This window comes from Ranitomeya variabilis, chromosome 1 (assembly GCF_051348905.1).
Source record: "Ranitomeya variabilis isolate aRanVar5 chromosome 1, aRanVar5.hap1, whole genome shotgun sequence".
NCBI classification, from domain to species: domain Eukaryota; kingdom Metazoa; phylum Chordata; class Amphibia; order Anura; family Dendrobatidae; genus Ranitomeya; species Ranitomeya variabilis.
The window spans coordinates 334,273,963-334,294,521 of record NC_135232.1 but is presented as its reverse complement, the minus strand read 5'-3'; the positions used below and the strand labels follow the sequence as shown (position 1 = coordinate 334,294,521).

At 42.4% G+C, this 20,559-nt stretch overlaps 1 protein-coding gene across 1 annotated transcript in view; it reads left to right on the top strand.

Moving 5' to 3' along the window:
- LRP10 (LDL receptor related protein 10) overlaps positions 1 to 18,508 on the top strand; it is a 38,859-nt gene extending 20,351 nt beyond the window's left edge. The window contains exons 2-5 of the mRNA XM_077299168.1: positions 2,099 to 2,134; positions 7,652 to 8,780; positions 8,870 to 8,999; positions 17,651 to 18,508. Of these exons, the coding sequence (XP_077155283.1) occupies positions 2,099 to 2,134; positions 7,652 to 8,780; positions 8,870 to 8,999; positions 17,651 to 18,211 (1,856 nt within the window). The 3' untranslated portion in view covers positions 18,212 to 18,508. The remainder of the gene's footprint in view (positions 1 to 2,098; positions 2,135 to 7,651; positions 8,781 to 8,869; positions 9,000 to 17,650) is intronic.
- The last annotated feature ends 2,051 nt before the right edge of the window (positions 18,509 to 20,559 follow it).

The following is a 20,559-nucleotide window of genomic DNA, read 5'->3' as shown; positions in this document are numbered from 1 at the left end:
CTTTACTGATTCAGCCTCTGGCCCATCCATCTGGCCCATCAAGAGTCACTCTCATTTCATCAGTCCATAAAACCTTTGAAAAGTCAGTCTCAAGATATTTCTTGGCCCAGTCTTGACGTTTTATCTTATGTTTCTTGCTCAAAGGTGGTCGTTTTTCAGCCTTCCTTACCTTGGCCATGTCCCTGAGTATCAGACACCTTGTGCTTTTTGTTACTCCAGTAACGTTGCAGCTCTGAAATATGGCAAAACTGATGGCATCTTGGCAGCTTCACGCTTGATTTTCCTCAATTTATGGGCAGTTATTTTGTGCCTTTTTTGCCCAACACGCTTCTTGCGACCCTGTTGGCTATTTGCCATGAAACGCTTGATTGTTCGGTGATCACGCTTCAAAAGTTTGGCAATTTCAAGACTGCTGCATCCCTCTGCAAGACATCTCACAATTTTGGACTTTTCAGAGCCCGTCAAATCTCTCTTCTGACCCATTTTTCCAAAGGAAAGGAAGTTGCCTAATAATTAAGCACTCCTTTATATAGTGTTTTGATGTCATTAGACAACGCCCCTCCTCATTACAGAGATGCACATCACCTGATTTACTTAATTGGTAGTTGGCTCTCAAGCCTGAACAGCTTGGAGTAGGACAACATGTATAAAAAGTATGTGATCAAAATACAACTTGCCTAATAATTCTGCACATGGTGTAGTTCCCTCCACCTTTCACTAAAGCCCCAGTTCCAGCTGCCAAAAAAACAGTCCAAAGCATAATTCTGTCAACACCATGCTTCACTCTAAGTATGGTGTTCATTTGATGATGTGCAGTTGATTTAGCACCAAACATAAACTTTTTTGCCACAATTCGAAAAGGTCAACTGTCGTGTCATAAGACCTTGACTCGTTTCCCACATCCATTTGGCAAATCATAGCCAGGCTTGGGTGTTTTTCTTTGTAAGAAAAGGTTTCTGTCTTGCCATCCTACCCCACAGGCCAAATGTGAAGAGTATGGGAGATTGTCAGGTACAATACACAACCAGTACTTGCCAGAAATTCCTGCATCTCATTAAAGTTGCTATAGGCCTCTTTGCAGCCTCCCAGACCAATTTTTTTTTTTTCTTTACATCAATATTTGAGGGACAAACAGTTCTAGTTAAAGTGACTTGTGCCAAATTTAAGCTACTTTTTGATGACCATCTTCAGTGTTCCATGGTGTATCTAATGCTTTGGAATTTTGAAAAAAAATGTATACATTCTGACAACATTGAGATCCCTTTGCTGTATTGCAAGCTGTTTATGGACCATTTCGTTTTTGTTGTAAATGCAACTAAGAAAATGTCATGGAAAATCTGCTGAAACAGTTAAACAGTTTTTACCGCGTTTTTGGTGCAGTTTTTTTTTTCGGATTTTTCCGGAGTGAAATGCAATAATATAATGGGAAATCCGCAAAAAAAAATCCACAAAATGAATGAACATGCTACGTTTTTTACCGCAATGCGTTTTTTTCACGGAAAAAAACACATCATGTGCACTAAAATTGCGGAATGTATTCTAAATGATGGGATGCATAAAATGAGCAATTGTAAGTACACAGTGCTATATTATCTGATTGAAACATATTAAGATAAAAACTTTAAGAAAGCTTCTTTAAAACGTGGAAAAAGTTCTGAAATGACTTTTTACATGACCAAAACTGACATTTTAACTAGTGATGAGCGAATATACTCGTTACTCGAGATTTCTCGAGCACGCTCAGGGGTCCTCCGAGTATTTTGTAGTGCTTGGAGATTTAGTTTTCATCGCCGCAGCTGATTGATTTACATCTGTTAGCCAGCATAAGTACATGTGCGGATTCCCTAGCAACCAGGCAACCCCCACATGTACTTATAGTGGCTAACAGATGTAAATCATTCAGCTGCGGCGATGAAAACTAAATCTCCGAGCACTAAAAAATACTCTGGTATATTCGCTCATCACTAATTTTAACACATTTTAAGGGTGTGTAGACTTCTCTACCCACTTTGTCCCATGTGACTTGCTATTCAAAGTAGTTTTTAAAATAAGTGACTTTCTTTTCATTGAACGTCTTCTTTTTTGGCTTCTTTTCTAGGACACCTAGTTTTCATAGAAGGGGAGTCCATTTATGGTAAGTTTCAGACCTAAGTGACATCTTAACGTGGTATCAAATTTTGTTTGAAATAAAGGTTGTGTTTAATCTCTTAATTGAAAACTATAAAGTGAACCTGTCGGTTGATTCATGCTGCCCAAATGACGGGCAGCATGAATCTGAGCCTGGCTACACGATTGCAGCCGGGTATAGTTTTTTTTTTTCTGAAAAACTCTGGTGTTTCAGAGAAAACATAGTTACATGAGACTTCTGTCAATCAACTAGAGCGATGCGGGAAGAAGCCGGGCTCAGCTGGACTACTTCGGTCTCTCTCTATAGTCCCAAGCCAGATCTTTAAACTTTGTTTTCTCTGAAAGCAAGAGCATTTCAGACAAAAACAAACCTGGTTGCAATTGTGCAGCTAGGCTCTGATTAATACTGCCCATGGTGTGCGCAGCATGAAATGACTGACAGATTCCCTTTGAAGACAACATGTCTGTAGAATGAACACTCTTAAGTAGTCTCTATGGGCATATAGGCCATAGAAAGTTGACTAAAATGAACCTTGACATATACAATCCGATGTTTTATTCCAGAGAAATCCACATTTTTTTAATATGTAAATGAGCTGATAAGATCTATGGACCAGTCACAGATCTTCATGAGAATCTGCCGCCAGAGCTTATTTCAAACAAAAGCGGGTGTTACCAGTGTGAGACATGTACGTCAAGAGAGCAGACTGTCAGTACTTGCATGTCTCACACTGGTAATACCCTCTTTTGTTTGAAATTAGGTCTGGAAAAAAATTCTTAGGGAGATCTGTGACCAATCCAGAGATCTTAACAGCTCATTTTCATAGAAGAAAAATGTGAATACCTTTGGAATATGACCTGGCATCTCAAATATCAAGGTATCATTTTAATCAACTTTCTATGCCCTACATGCTCATATAGATGACTTGGTAGGGCTGATTCTGTTGACAGATAACATACAACCTTTAAAGGGATTCTGTCTCCACAAAATGACTGTTCAAACCAAATACAAGAGCTTGACACACTGTTGAAATGCCCAAACATTTATGTGCACCTTCTTTCCTACTTGTTTTCCATTTAACTACGCCATTCTGACTCTTAAAAGCTAGACCTGTCAATTAAGTAAGAGGTTTTGTGGAGGTTAAAGGGAAAACAAGTAGGTGGAAAGTTGCACATAAAGTAGCTGTCAGCACATAATGACTGTCCAAAATAGATTGATGCATCATGCTCGGTGCATCATGGCGGGGCCAATCGTTTATATACACCTTCTTGGTTTCCATCGATCTCCGCCTTTTTCGGGCTCTAATCAAAAAAGGGAGATTGTGGGTACATAAAGGCTTGGCCCCTCCAGGATGCCACTAAAGTCTAAAGTCCTGTACTTGGTTTGAACAGCCATTCTCCTGTCAGCACAAAATGACTGTTCAAACTAGGTCCCATTGCTCTGTGCTTGATGGTGAGGCCAATCATTTAAATTCACCCCATCTACTTGTTTTCTCTCATGCTCCACTCCCACTTTGACAGCTCTGGAGAAGGGCAGAGCTAGATGTAGAGCCAGAGAAGGGCAGAGCTAGATGTAGAGCCAGAGAAGGGCAGAGCTAGATGTAGAGCCAGAGAAGGGCAGAGCTAGATGTAGAGCCAGAGAAGGGCAGAGCTAGATGTAGAGCCAGAGAAGGGCAGGGCTAGATGTAGAGCCAGAGAAGGGCAGAGCTAGATGTAGAGCCAGAGAAGGGCAGGGCTAGATGTAGAGCCAGAGTGGGGCAGGGCTAGATGTAGAGCCAGAGAAGGGCAGAGCTAGATGTAGAGCCAGAGAAGGGCAGAGCTAGATGTAGAGCCAGAGAAGGGCAGAGCTAGATGTAGAGCCAGAGAAGGGCAGAGCTAGATGTAGAGCCAGAGAAGGGCAGGGCTAGATGTAGAGCCAGAGAAGGGCAGAGCTAGATGTAGAGCCAGAGAAGGGCAGGGCTAGATGTAGAGCCAGAGTAGGGCAGAGCTAGATGTAGAGCCAGAGAAGGGCAGAGCTAGATGTAGAGCCAGAGAAGGGCAGGGCTAGATGTAGAGCCAGAGTAGGGCAGGGCTAGATGTAGAGCCAGAGAAGGGCAGAGCTAGATGTAGAGCCAGAGAAGGGCAGAGCTAGATGTAGAGCCAGAGAAGGGCAGAGCTAGATGTAGAGCCAGAGAAGGGCAGAGCTAGATGTAGAGCCAGAGAAGGGCAGAGCTAGATGTAGAGCCAGAGAAGGGCAGAGCTAGATGTAGAGCCAGAGAAGGGCAGAGCTAGATGTAGAGCCAGAGAAGGGCAGAGCTAGATGTAGAGCCAGAGAAGGGCAGAGCTAGATGTAGAGCCAGAGAAGGGCAGGGCTAGATGTAGAGCCAGAGAAGGGCAGAGCTAGATGTAGAGCCAGAGAAGGGCAGGGCTAGATGTAGAGCCAGAGAAGGGCAGAGCTAGATGTAGAGCCAGAGAAGGGCAGAGCTAGATGTAGAGCCAGAGAAGGGCAGGGCTAGATGTAGAGCCAGAGAAGGGCAGGGCTAGATGTAGAGCCAGAGAAGGGCAGAGCTAGATGTAGAGCCAGAGAAGGGCAGGGCTAGATGTAGAGCCAGAGAAGGGCAGAGCTAGATGTAGAGCCAGAGAAGGGCAGAGCTAGATGTAGAGCCAGAGAAGGGCAGGGCTAGATGTAGAGCCAGAGAAGGGCAGGGCTAGATGTAGAGCCAGAGAAGGGCAGAGCTAGATGTAGAGCCAGAGAAGGGCAGAGCTAGATGTAGAGCCAGAGAAAAAATAGTTAAAGTCCCCAAAGTAAAGATATATGTAAAAAAAAAAAAATTACAGAGTAATAATTAAAAATGTGTGTTTATTAGTATAATATTATGTATGTTTAAAAAACATAAATAAACAAAAAAACACTTTTGGTATTGCCACATCTGGAACAACCCGATCTATAAAAGTGTCACACTAATTAACCTCTTTAGTGAAAGTAAAAACAAACACAAAAAAAGTAGCAAACTATGCTACACCGCTGGAAAAAAGTGGGATAAAACAGGATCAAAAAGACCAATGTGTATTATTGGTGGGTATAAAGTTGGTATAAATAAATTTTCTTTAGGCTGTATGCCCGCTGCGGAAATGCTTAAAAAACGCTAACAAAACGCATCCCATTAATTTTAATTGCATTCTGCAATTGCTGTGCCCAGGCTGCGTATTTTTCCGCAGCGGAATCGCATTGCGGAAAAATACGCAGCATGTCATTAATTTTGTGGAATTGCAGCAATTCTGCCGCCATAAACTTGTATTGACAAAAAGCTTGAAAAACGCATCAAAATCCGCAAGTGTTTTTCTTGGCAAGGGTGTGCGGTTTGGTGCGGAAAAATCTTCTATTCTGCAACGTGGGCACATAGCCTTAATATGTAATAGTATGCTTGTAACTGTTTTTTACAGATATTTATTTATTTTCGAGAAAATGAACTATACAGCATTTACACTTTTTATCCTAGATTTGGATATACCCATTTACCCTTCTAATCTACCCTCCTTAATAGAATTTCCTGTTGTCTTTCTTGCAATTCCCCTGCCTAACTCTCCCATTATAATAAATGTCTTAAGTATAGTACAATATTAAGAGAAAATATACTTAAAAGATAGAAGTGACGTGCCACATACACAGCTTGTTGTTAAAAAAAATTTTTTTTCTTTTTGGAAAAATAAATAAAGATCTATTGATACGAAAAAGACGAATTTGAATAAAAATGGTATTGCTGAAAACATCATCTTGTCCCGCAAAAAACAAGCTGCCATACAGCGCCATCAGCGAAAAATAAAGTTATAGCTCTCAGAATAAAGCAATGCAAAAATAATTATTTTTTGTGTAAAAGCGCCAAAACATAAAAAACTATATAAATAGGGTATCGTTGTAATTGTACTGACCCAAATAATAAAGCTGCCTTATCAATTTTACCATACCCAAACGGAAAAAAAAAATTCATTAATTGCTGATTTTTGTTCATTCTGCCTCCACAAAAATCAGAATAGAAAGCGATCAAAAAACATTATTTGACCGAAAATGGTACCAATTAAAACATCAAGTCATCCCGCAAAAAACATGCTGTCACATGACTGTCAACCGAAATATGGAAAAATTATAGCTCTCAAAATATGGAGATGCAATTAAAAAGCGTCTTTTAGTGTGTGACAGCAGCTATACAGTACAGACCAAACGTTTGGACACACCTTCTCATTTAAAGGTTTTTCTGTATTTTCATGACTATGAAAATTGTACATTCACACTGAAGGCATCAAAACTATGAATTAACACATGTGGAATTATATACTTACAAAAAAGTGTGAAACAACTGAAATTATGTCTTATAGTCTAGGTTCTTCAAAGTAGCCACCTTTTACTTTGATGACTGCTTTGCACTCTTGGCATTCTCTTGATGAGCTTCAAGAGGTAGACATTTATGTATTTGTTAGGCTACTTACACATTTCCGTCGTGACTCTCCCGTCCTGCTGCGTCACCGAGACGTAGCGACGGACGATAACAAAATAGTGTCAAAACGTATGTGAAGGGTGCACTGGTCCCGTCCTTCTGACGGACCCGTTGAGCCTATGTGCACCTGTTGTGTATGCGTCTTCATAGCGGTTTTCCGCTGCGAAAGCGCATACACAATACAAACCAGGTTAAAAATAATTAAAAAAATATCAATATTCTCACCTACTGGCGTCCCGCGTAGCGTTACCGATGCTCCCGGCAGCTTGCGTTCCTAGTAATACATTGCGAAATCTCGCGAGAAGTCTCGGTCTTGCGAGACCGCGAGATTTCGCCATGTATTACTAGGAACGCAAGCTGCCGGGAGCATCGGTAACGCTGCGCGAGATGCCGGTAGGTGTGAATATTGTGACTTTTTTTTTATTATTATTTTTAACATCTTGTTACTAGATATGGGCAGCATCAGTAGTAAAAAGAGAAAGAGAGCGAGCGAGAATTTCCCTGATGGCAAATTCTTCCACGCATGCTCAGTTTGAAAAGACGTGACTCGTCGCTGGATTCCTGCTTTTCACAGTCAGCAACGGATCCTGCGCCCATAGGCTTCCATTGTTGCCAGTGACTCGCAGCGCAGGATGCGTTGCTGACCGATTTTCCGATGTGCAGAAAAAATGTTCCTCTGAACGTTTTCTCTGCCCGACGGACCTTTTTTTTTTTTACGCAGGATCCAGTGCACGACGGATGAAATGGATGGCCATCCGTCGCTAATACAAGTCTATGAGAAAATGCAGGATCCTGCAAATTTTCAAAAATCGACGTATCTCGACGGGAGCTGAAAGACGGAAGTGTGAAAGAGGCCTTATGTGACAGAGGAGTGCATATGCAATGGCCAACAAAGTAGCAGCTTGTATTACCTGTTTGGGTTTTGTGTATGACCATTACGAGCTTGCCTAAACATGTTCACCTACTTAAAAGTTAAAAACTTAAGGTAGTTGTGTTGGATTAATTTGTTTAGTGCTAATTGTAACCTGTTTTACTTCTTTCTCCTCTTACAGACTCCTCACCCTGCCTATCCGGTTTCTTCCGTTGCAGCTCTGGCTGTATTCCCCTGTTTTCAGTCTGTGATGGTTCTTTTGACTGTGAGGATAAATTGGATGAAATTTCATGTTCATCATATTGCAACTTTACACTAAAAGATTTCTATGGCGTCTTCTCTCCTCCTGGGTATCCAGATTCTCCACCTTCTCCTCTACCGTCTTATTGCCGTTGGTTGATTGACTCTGAAGATAGCCGTGGACTTGCTGTGCAGTTTTCTTCCCTCCAGCTTTCAGAGCTAGATGCTCTTGTAGTTTATGAAAATGGCGTTGGTGATTTTCCACGCCTTCTCCGTGCCTTGTACCACCAAAGCAATGGCAAATCTGTCACAGTGGAGTCTGTTGGGGGCAGAGTAACTATTGTATATCAGTACAACACAAATACACCCCATTATACAATTATTGATCCTTCTGTAACATATGGCTCTGACTATAGATTTCCTGGCACTAAGAACCACGACCCTGGCCCACGCCTTACTGACCAAATGGGATCACCACCATCTCAACTTCACTTTCCTACCTTTAACATGCCCAATGGATGGTTTCCATCATTCCGGCCCCGAGGGTTTAATGCCACTTACCGTGTACGGGGCTACTGCCTTCCTTGGGACCAACCATGTGGCTCTAGTCCAGGTCTTTTATTTGAAGATGGAGTGGAGGTAGGTGGTGGCTGTTTTTCAGACTCACAGCGTTGTGATGGAATCTGGGACTGTGCCAATGGCAGAGATGAGGTTAACTGTACAAACTGTCCCGAGGGGCACTTTCCATGTGCTTCAAGTCATGGCTGTTACCCGATCAATGAGAGGTGTAATTACCAAACTTCCTGCCAAGATGGTACAGATGAAAGAAACTGTCGTGGATGTCAGCCTGGAGGCTTCCATTGTGATTTGGAGCGCTGTGTGTATGAAGCATGGGTATGTGATGGCCAAGCTGATTGTCGAGATGGAAGTGACGAGAAGAACTGTGGCTACATACTTCCCCGGAAAGTAATTGCAGCGGCTGTTATAGGAAGCCTAATTTGCGCTACGTTACTTGTTGTAGCTTTAGGATGTACGTGCCGACTGTATACTTCACGTGCACGTGAGTATAGGTGAGTATCAATACTAATGGAAGGATATTATAAATACTGATAAAATAAAGACAACGCAGCAACTCTACACTTTTTTTTTTTTTTTGCAGCGTCTTTGCACCTTTATCCCGGATTGATGCAGAATTGATCCAGCAGCAAGCACCTCCATCCTATGGGCAGTTGATTGCTCAAGGAGCTATACCACCTGTTGATGACTTTCCCACTGAGAGTCCTAATGATGTGAGTGTACATGCCATATACCTTGTACTAATAAGCCCTTTATTTCAGAAAGGCATATAGAGCTGCTGTGTTTTCAGCACTTCCATCTGATGTTACTGCCGCGTGAGACTGCAGGGTGACATTAACTATGTCATTGTTAGAAGCTTTCTGGCTTTATTGACATTTATTTTTGTGGGGCAATAACTCAAGAGGTATCCCCTTCAATAAACAATTTCCCTAAATAAAAAATACCTGGAAATGGTAGGATTCAGTGATGCCGTGTGGCGTGCTGCCTCAACCCCTTAATGACCGCAGATACGCCTTTTATCAGTGGCAGTTAAGGGTATTTATTCCTCAGTGCCGCTTTTTAACGGCACTGAGAAATAATTGGATAGCGCCCTCCAGCGTCGGAAAATCTCCGGGGTCTCGGCTACCGGGGGGTATTTGAGACCCCGGAGAACATGATTCGGGTAGGTTTTTACAGTCCCCAGTGTTGCAATCTCTGTTATTCACCGAATAACAGTGACCGCAAAAAAAGTCTGATTTATTTCTCTCTCCTCTGATATGATCTAACACATCAGGGGAGAGATAAATGGGGTCCCTCTGAGCCCCCTGGTACCTACAGCACCTCCTGCAGCCCCCGGTCCTGTCCCCCAGCCCTTGGCGTCTTCTTTCGGAAAGAAAATGGCGGGCGCATGCGCAGTGCGCCCTCTGGGATCTGCCGGACGGCACCCAGCAACAATAGGAGAATTTTTTTATTGGTTCATTTTGATCATTGTGATGGACCCTGTCACTGTGATCAAAATAAAAGAATAGTAACTTAAACCCCACTTTATCACCCCCTTAGTTAGGTAAAAATAATAAAAAAAAAATCTGTTAGGGTTGGGGCTAGAGCCTAGGGTTGGGGTTGGAGCTAGGGTTAGAGCTATAGGGTTGGGTTGGGGTTAGAGCTAGGGGTGGAGTTGGGCTTAGAGCCAGGGTTGGGGTTGGGGTTTGGCTAGGGTTGGGGTTGGGCTACGGTTAAGAGTTGGGGTTGGGCTATGGTTAAGAGTTGGGGTTGGGCTATGGTTAAGTGGTTAAGAGTTGGGGTTGGGCTATGGTTAAGAGTTGGGGTTGGGCTATGGTTAAGAGTTGGGGTTGGGCTATGGTTAAGAGTTGGGGTTGGGCTATGGTTAAGAGTTGGGGTTGGGCTATGGTTAAGGGTTGGGGTTGGGCTATGGTTAAGGGTTGGGGTTGGGCTATGGTTAAGGGTTGGGGTTGGGCTATGGTTAGGGGTTGGGCTATGGTTAAGGGTTGGGGTTGGGCTATGGTTAAGGGTTGGGGTTGGGCTATGGTTAAGGGTTGGGCTATGGTTAAGGGTTGGGCTATGGTTAAGGGTTGGGCTATGGTTAAGGGTTGGGCTATGGTTAAGGGTTGGGCTATGGTTAAGGGTTGGGCTATGGTTAAGGGTTGGGCTATGGTTAAGGGTTGGGCTATGGTTAAGGGTTGGGCTATGGTTAAGGGTTGGGCTATGGTTAAGGGTTGGGCTATGGTTAAGGGTTGGGCTATGGTTAAGGGTTGGGGTTGGGCTATGGTTAAGGGTTGGGGTTAGAATTGGGGGGATTTCAACTGTTTAGGTACATCAAGGGGTCTCCAAACGCGACATGGTGCCCGCCATTGATTCCAGCCAATTATGCATTCAAAACGGTGCTCCCTCCCTTCTGAGCCCTGCCATACGCCCAGTGGCTTTCCCCCACATAAGGGGTTATCGGTGTAGGTCCTAGTCTGACCAATCGGAGGCCTTGTACTCCATCTTTGCTGTTTCATTAGTGGCTCCACATGAACTGACAACCTCCATTGAGATGAATAGAAGATGTAAAAATAGCTGAGAACATTCACTCAGCGATATCTTTATCTGCCATAGGCTTAAATGGAAAGTAACAGCTCTGTGCTAGACACATTAGCTTGTGCAGCCAGTCTCCTATTCCATTATCATTGTCCCAACGCATCTAAAATGAAATTCTGTGTTAAGTTTTGATTAAAAATTTCTAATGATGATCCCATAGCTCTTAGGTAGACTTAGACCAGGTGCTCAGTTGCTTCTGAGTTTCCTTTAGGAGGCTCCATTACAAGTCTTTCATTTTCACTGCAATATTTTTTCCATTAAACTTACTGAAAAAAACAGACTCCGTCAAAGTCAGAGGAGTCCGTCTGATGACCAGAGAAGGGTGAAGATTAGTGATGAACGGACGTGCTCCGATAACATGTAATCCAAGCATGCTCAGGTGCTAATTGACTCACTTTGGCATGCTTGAAAAAAATGTTAGTCCCTGTGGCTGCATGTCTCGCGGCTGTTCAACAGCTGCAACACATGCAGGGATTGCCTGTTTGATATAATAACATATTATTTGAGCAAGCCGAAGTCAGTCAGTTAGCACCTGAGCATGCTTGGATAACACTTTTGCTCATCAATAGTGGGGATATATGGCAAAGCCATTGGGATGGTGTATGTAAGGTAAATGATTGGTCCCACCGTGAAGCACCGAGTGCCTCTAATTGGCTTGAACAGTCATTCTGCGCTGACGGTCACTTTAAAGGGACACTGTCGGCACAGAATGACTGTTCAAAACCAAGCACAGGTGCTCAGTGCATCACCTTCACACCTGCTTGGTTTCCATTTATCTCCACCCTTATCTGGCTCTATGAAGCCATCCCTGTCAGAGGATGGGGGTGGATATTGAGGGAAACCAAGCAGGGGGAAAGGTGTATGTAAATAATTAGCCTCACCTTTTGTGCACCGAGCAGTAGTACTTACGGTATATCGGCACAGAATGTTCAAATCCCATAACTTACCGAATGAATGTTCAGCAAAAAGTAGAAAGGGATTTTCACTGCAGGCTCTGCGAGGTTAACTCGGGGAAATGCCTGGCTGGCTGCAGAGTCAGCTGTTTGCTAGGAGCTAGACCCATTAGTGATCAGCTAATTGCCACACCAGATCCTCTCCCTTGTAAAGAGGGTTGATTTATCAGGTTAAAAAAACTTTAGAGTTATGTAGTGGCCACCAATGCATCTTTTTATGGTAGTCATTACACTATGTACACAATTATTAGGCAGTTCGTAATTTTGATTAATTTTTAAGATTGATCAACTGCCGGTCAACACAAATGGTTAATTAACTTGAATATTTAAGAAAATTAAAAGGGAGGTTTTGTCTGTCTTATGTCACGTTCATATGCACAGTATTTTACCTCAGAATTTGTAAGCCAAAACCAGGTGAGGAACAATCAGAGGGAAAGTATAATAGAAACACATCACCACTTCTGTATTTATCACCCACTAGTCGTTTTGGCTACAGATACTGAGGTAAAATAATGACCACATACTGAACGTGTGAACGTGGCCTTAGGATAATATCTATCTGGTCAGAGTTATTGGGCAACTATTGGTGTGCAAAATTATTATGCTACTAAATGAGAAAAGTAAATTTTCCATCTCAGTTGCTTATTGTTAACTGTTAACGTGAGAATAATAACAAAACAACTCAAAATGTAGAAAATGCATTTCATTTCCAAACAAATACCAGTGAGCAATTTAGCCTCCAAATATTCAGTATTGTATGCATAATGATCTGAACTATACAATTGTCTTATTATTAATCCACACAGTGAATGCGGTTTAAAAATAAATACCATATTTTTCGGATTATAAGATGCACTTTTTTTCCCCAAAAAATTTGGGGGTAAAATGGGGGGGCATCTTATAATTTGAATATACCTTACCGACTGCTGTGGAGCAGGGTCCCAGGAGAAGGTAAGAGTGGCGCGTTACTGCAGGCCGCAGGCTGGGATGAGCGGGTGTTCAGTGCTGCGGGTGCCCTGCCGACACTTGGTGAGAGCCTGGAGCCCCCGTACTTCCATTGTTTACAATGCGGTGGACTCCAGGAAAATGGTTGCCAGGGGAAGCGCATGCATAAATGGAGATCTCTGCACCGAGATCTCTGGAGATGAGATCTCAGCGCCAAGATCTTCATTTGTGCATGCGCCGCCCCCGGCATACATTATCCCGGAGTCCATCGCATTGTAAACCATGGAAGTATGGGGGCTCTGGGCTTTCACAATAGGTCAGTGGAGCCTCTGCACCACCGAACACCTGTAGCGCTGCACATCCGAGCACCCCTTTCTCCCAGTCTGGTGTCCGCAGCATCGTCCCATTCCTGCCTCCGCCAGCAGCGACCCTGGGACCCTTCTTCACCGCAGCTTACTGGGTTAAGCAATAAGACTTATGGATTGTAAGAAGCACCACCATTTTATTAAAAAAAAAGTTTTTCCTATTTTTCTCCTCAAAATTTGGGGTGCGTCTTATAATCCACAAAATACAGTAAATTGCTTGTTATTGGGGCTCAAAACAATTGCTCACCTAAGGGTTAAAAAAAACCTGTTCAATTTTTTTCCCTAGTCATCTGAGAAAATGTAGCTCCTGAAGTTTCAGAAGTAAAATGTATGATGTTGGGGTAATAAATTGCAGTAGAAACGCTGTGAAAGGCCACAGAAGCTCCACAAGACTGTGTTCTGACATGGAACACATTTCCATTATTTGTAACCTGTAACATCATTGCTGAATGCTGACTATCCAAGTAATGATTAATATTAGTGATCAGCATTTCTAATCAATAAGCCCCAATGCAGTGTTCTTGTATTTCCCATAATATATCTTGAGATCAGAATGTGAAAACCTGAGAATATAGTCATATTGTCAAAGCTTACAGTATCGCACCAACCCTCACAAAAAATATATTTAATCCAGCCTTCAGCTGTATCTGTATCTCCTTTTATGTATATTCCACCTTCAACAATTTGTAGTTGACGTTTATAAGGAACTAGATGGTGGCCCTGTAATAGTATGCAGGTGTTGAGTATGTCACCACGGAACAGACAGACCAACTGTTGAGGGGTTTATTAACAGGAATAAGGTTCTCCTCGCAGGGAGAAAACATTAGAATATAATAAACTAATAATATAACCGTGCAAATATATGGAAAGTAGTATAAGTTCCCAGATAGTCAAACAGTGTAACAATAGTAAACGGAATTTCTTGAGAAAACACTTATCAGTCTGATGAGGACTTGCTTGTAGGGTCATCTTCTCCAACGTAGGCGCCGAGAAACAGTGGCACTTGTCGACTCTGAAGTCTCTTCCTCTGTCTCCTGGGAACTGGAAAATCCGGGGTTAAATCTTTGCAGTCTCTTCTCTGTGAAAACTGGAAGCAGGAAGTAGAACAACTACACTGCTGCACGATTCTCTGTATGTTAAGCTGACAGTATCTCTGCAGTAGCAATGCTACACACACTGAGCAGTTTACTTGTCACACTCAGGGGTCTTGGCTTGTCAAACTTGATCACAGTGTTCCGGTGGTATAGGGAAGCATCGCGCAGGGAGGGGGCTCCCTGCGTGCTTCCCTGAGACGATCGGTACAAGGCAATGTGCTCACCTTGTACCGAGCGTCTCCTCCCTGCAAGCCCCGGATCCAAAATGGCCGCGGGGCTGCATCCAGGTCCTGCAGGGAGGTGGCATCACAGCGCCTGCTCAGAGCAGGCGCCGGGAAGCCTCCCTGCTGTGCATGTCAGATCGCCGATCTGACACAGTGCACAGCAAAGTGTCAGATCAGCGATCTGTCACTTTACTGTGATGCCCCCCCTGGGGCAAAGTAAAAATGTAAAAAAAAAAAAAAAAAATTTACATGTGTAAAAAGAAAAAAAAAAAAAATCCTAAATAATAATAAAAAAAAATTGTTCCAATAAATACATTCCTTTATCTAAATAAAAAAAAAACAATAAAAGTACACATATTTAGTATCGCCGCGCCCGTAACGACCCGACCTATAAAACTGTCCCACTAGTTAACCCCTTCAGTGAACACCGTAAAAAAAAAGAGGCAAAAAACAACGCTTTATTATCATACCGCCGAACAAAAAGTGGAATAGCACGCGATCAAAAAGACAGAAATAAATAACCATGGTACCGCTGAAAACGTCATCTTGTCCCACAAAAAACAAGCCGCCATACAGCATCATCAGCGAAAAAATAAAAGTTATAGTCCTCAAAATAAAGCGATGCAAAAATAATTATTTTTTCTATAAAATAGTTTTATCGTATAAAAGCGCCAAAACATAAAAAAATGATATAAATGAGGTATCACTGTAATCGTACTGACCCGAAGAATAAAACTGCTTTATCCATTTTACCAAACGCGGAACGGTATAAACGCCCCCCCAAAAGAAATTCATGAATAGCTGGTTTTTTGTCATTCTGCCTCACAAAAATCGGAATAAAAAGCGATCAAAAAATGTCACGTGCCCGAAAATGTTACCAATAAAAACGTCAACTCGTCCCGCAAAAAACAAGACCTAACATGACTCTGTGGACCAAAATATGGAAAAATTATAGCTCTCAAAATGTGGTAACGCAAAGAACATTTTTTTGCAATTAAAAGCTTCTTTTAGTGTGTGATGGCTGCCAATCAAAAATCCGCTAGAAAACCCGCTATAAATAGTAAATCAATCGGGGGGATTGATTTACTATTTATAGCGGGTTTTCTAGCGGATTTTTGATGAAGGGGGGCTTCATCCACCCCCTTAGTTAGGGAAAAATTTAAAAAATGTATTTATTTCCATTTTCCCATTAGGGTTAGGGTTAGGGCTACAGTTAGGGTTGGGGCTAAAGTTAGGGTTTGGATTACATTTACGGTTGGGAATAGGGTTGGGATTAGGGGTGTGGTTACGGTTACCATTGATATTAGGGTTAGGGGTGTGTTTGGATTAGGGTTTCAGTTATAATTGGGGGGCTTCCACTGTTTAGGCACTTCAGGGGCTCTCCAAACGCGACATGGCTTCCGATCTCAATTCCAGCTAATTCTGCGTTGAAAAAGTAAAACAGTGCTCCTTCCCTTCCGAGCTCTCCCGTGCGCCCAAACGGGTTTACCCCAACATATGGGGTATCAGCGTACTCAGGACAAATTGGACAACAACTTTTGGGGTCCAATTTCTCCTGTTACCCTTGGGAAAATACAAAACTGGGGGCTAAAAAATAATTTTTGTGGGGAAAAAATTTTTTTTTATTTTCACGGCTCTGCGTTATAAACTGTAGTGAAACACTTGGGGGTTCAAAGCTCTCACAACACATCTAGATAAGTTCCTTAGGGGGTTTACTTTCCAAAATGGTGTCACTTGTGGGGGGTTTCAATGTTTAGGCACATCAGTGGCTCTCCAAACGCAACATGGCGTCCCATCTCAATTCCAGTCAATTTTGCATTGAAAAGTCAAATGGCGCTCCTTCCCTTCCGAGCTCTGCCATGCGCCCAAACAGTGGTAAAAGTTTACCCCCACATATGAGGTATCAGCGTATTCAGGACAAATTGGACAACAACTTTTGGGGTCCATTTTCTCCTGTTACCCTTGGTAAAATAAAACTGGAGCTGAAGTAAATTTTTTGTGTAAAAAAGTTAAATGTTCATTTTTATTTAAACATTCCAAAAATTCCTGTGAAACACCTGAAGGGTTAATAAACTTCTTGAATGTGGTTTTGTGCACCTTGAGGGGTGCAGGTTTTAGAATGGTGTCACACTTGGGTATTTTCTATCATATAGACCCCTCAAAATGACTTCAAATGAGATGTGGTCCCTAAATAAAAAATGGTGTTGTAAAAATGAGAAATTGCTTGTCAACTTTTAACCATTATAACTCCCTAACAAAAAAAAATTTTGGTTACTAAATTGTGCTGATGTAAAGTAGACATGTGGGAAATGTTACTTATTAAGTATTTTGTGTGACATATCTCTGTGATTTAATTGTATAAAAATTCAAAGTTGGAAAATTGCAAAATTTTCGCCAACTTTCCATTTTTTTCACAAACGCAGGTAATATCAAAGAAATTTTACCACTATCATGAAGTACAATATGTCACGAGAAAACAATGTCAAAATCACCGGGATCCGTTGAAGCGTTCCAGAGTTATAACCTCATAAAGGGACAGTGGTCAGAATTGTAAAAATTGGCCCGGTCATTAACGTGCAAACCACCCTTGGGGGTAAAGGGGTTAAAGACTACTATTTAAATGTAGAGTTATGGAGTGAAACGGACTGGAAATATTGGGAGGATGGGGCACAGAGATTGCTTGGTGGATGTACAAGGATGCATAAATATGAACACCTACGAGAGTGGTTCAGAATAGAAACACACACACAGAGGAGAATAAAAAGAAAGATGAGCACGTACACAGTCATTCTCTCGGAGTGGCCCACACTGACACTACCAATCATTTTAATGACTGGCAATTATACCTGTAATGGAAGAGAGATGCTGTGTTTCCTGGAACATTTTCTGTCTCTGTGAATTATCTCTCTGCTCCATCTAGTGGTCACTGGAAATGTTCTTGACGTTCATTTACCAGATCGTCAAGTTGGGGGTTTTTCTTTTAACCGTATTTAGCATTTTGAACATACGATGATTTTTGTTTTTATAGAAATTCAAGTATTTTCCTTGCGATACGTCTCTATGGTTTGTGCTTATGCCCAGTAATCTATCTTCCAAACTCCCTTTTAAGACTTCCATTTTTAAATATTCATGTTTTGTCATTCTCATGTAAGACATCCAGCATTAAAAATGGAGTAATATGTAATATTTTATTCTTCTCTTTATAGGGCTCGTTTATGGGAAACCTTCGCAGTCTACTACAGTTTCTTCATCAGACACCACCTCTTCCAGCTGGAGGCCTAAATGAACTGCCTCCAAGGCGTCGTCCCCCACGACCTGTTAGGCGCCTTCTGCGGAGACTTCGTAGATGGGGTCTTCTTCCTCCCCGAACACAGGGGACACAAACTGAATCACCGCAGAATCCAAGCACCGGTCCATTGCAGCCAACATCAGAAGGCAGCGATCATACCTCTGCTCCTTTACTCCCTGTGAAGACTCCTTTAGAATCCCTGAATTATTCTTTTTCCTTGACTGAGCCCTCATCTGCCCCTCAGTCCTTCCCAGTGGAGGATAGGAGTGGACTCATGATGGGCATGATGCAGGTTGTGCGAGAAACGGCTTTGCATCCCCTTGAGGGTGAAGACCTTTTAAATGGAAGGAGAGGCGAGGGTTTTGGGGATGATGCTGTGGGACTGGAAGGAACTGAAGATGAAGATGAAATGTTGCTGTTGCCTCTTGCAGAAGGTTATGATGTGGCAACAGGAGATGTGGGGTTAATTTTATGTTAGCATAGCTTCTTCCCCATCTTCTTATTAAATATTTGCACATAGTGCTGCTGATCAGTGCTTGAAACTTAGTGAAGAACAATGTGATGACGGAGGGGTTATTGAATTCTACCATCGATACATCAGCATTGTGCGGAGACTGTAATGACGTGTGTCTTACATCTATGGGCAGCTGAGCTGTGTGCACTCAGTGCTGTGATGCTGGAATTCAGTATAACCCATAGGCCGGGCTAGCTCCGCTGTGTTTAATGTCCTTTTAGTTTTAGCTTTGAACACCAATTTACAGTTTTATATATGGCTATAATCTCTCTATGCAGTTTAGTAAATTTGTACATGTCCATGTTCCTCTAGCACAGTGTTTCTCGACTCCAGTCCAAGACCCACCAACAGGTCATGTTTTCAGGATTTCCTTAGTATTGCCCAGGTGATGGAGTGAATGTTTGAGCAGGTGATGAAATTATCACCTGAGCAATACTAAGATATCCTGAAAACATGACCTGTTGGTGGGTCTTGAGGACCGGAGTTGAGAAACACTGTTCTAGCACCAGCCTGTATTCTAACCCAGAGCAGTATTCACAATTCGTTTCAATCAGCGGGTGCTTCCCTAAAGCTTCATCACATCATTGTGCAAGGCTGGTGTAAGACTAAGGCCCCAATTTATCTGCTTGGAACTGAATTATTTTTGGAAAGTAGGCCGACCTTCATCAGAAGAGTGTGTGGTCAAGCAATTTCCTTTTAACTTCCCTGTCTGTTGGTCTTTGGTCCTCTCATGTCCCGCAGCAATGATGTGAAGTCCGTCATTGACGTTACTGCTGCAGCCAATCACTGACTTTTGTGGTCACAGGCTGCACTCATGTGAATGATGGATGCTTCACTTCAATACAGTTGGTATCGCCAAAATAGCTGTGGTTTGAGTTGGCGAGTAAAGCAAATTATATAATTTTATATAATTTTCTGTCCTTAGCGCAATTTTTAAAAATCCCAGACAGACAACCCCTTTAAGTAAAATCTGTTACTGAATCGTGACTAACACTGTTGCCATGGAGCTTCTCCATTCTGATAAGTGGAGATAGAAGCAGCAATAAAGAGAACCATAGAGAGATTGACATACAGAAAGACTTAATGGAGCAGATGGGGAACTTGCTTTAGAGAAAAATACTGATTGGAAACTGAAGTATCTGCAACGGCTCTCGTCCTCGCTACATCGGAATTGTAAACTGTTGTTCAATACGTTACCAAGGTTTCATCACACACGTAAATGTAAGGTCCTTTTCCGAAAGCAAAATGTTCCTTTTGCAACTTGTTTTTGATGACCATTTGTAAGGAAACTTAATTTAGAGAGACTTTTATGAACAAGGCCATAGGGTGTGCTTATGTGTACAAACCCGTACAATTCCCTTACTAGTATGCACTCCTGCTCTGCTATTGTGTCTAGGGTTACTCAACCCTCTCTCCCTCCTATGAGCAGAAGTAGTTTGTGACTACTGTCAATGGCGAAACAGATCACGGTAGACCGTGGTGACGGGACTTGTCTAGGATGTATCAAAGGCGATATTGGTGCTCTGGACATAGTATTAGACCTTAGGGAATGCACACAAGTATTATCAATCATTTAGGGATTTTGCAGGCTAAGGCTACGTTCACATTTGTGGTCTGCGCCGCAGCGTCGCCGCATGCGTCATGCGCCCCTATATTTAACATGGGGGCGCATGGACATGCGTCGCACTTGCGTTTTGCGCCGCCTGCGTCCGGGCGCAGAGGACGCAGCACGTTGCATTTTTGCTGCGTCCAAAATCAATGAAAAAAAGGACGCATGCGGCGCAAAACGCAACGTTGTGCATGCGTTTTGCTGCGTTTTTGTTTGCGTTGTGCGTTGCGGCGCTGACGCTGCGGCGCACAACGCAAATGTGAACGTAGCCTAAGATACATCCCATGAGCTACAGGAAACAAGTGGTTTGCTTTTGCTTAATTTATCACCCCACCATGAATACAAATCATGTGTTTAAGAAAGGATAGATGACACAAAACACTGAAGTATTCATTAGCACATTCATGTTTTTACCTCACTTAATAAAGGTTGTTATATTGGTAGATTCTGAATACAGCGTCATGCCACATTCACACGTTCAGTATTTTACCTTGGTATCTGTAATCCAAAACCAGGAGTGGGTGATAAATACAGAAGTGGTGATGTGCTTCTATTATATTATTATTATTATTATTTTTCTATTATACTTTTCCTCTGACTGTTCCTCTCCTGGTTTTGTCTTACTAATACTGATGTGAAATACTGACCAAATACTGAACGTGGCCTTAAGCTGCTTTCAGATCTGTACTACAGGCACAGAATC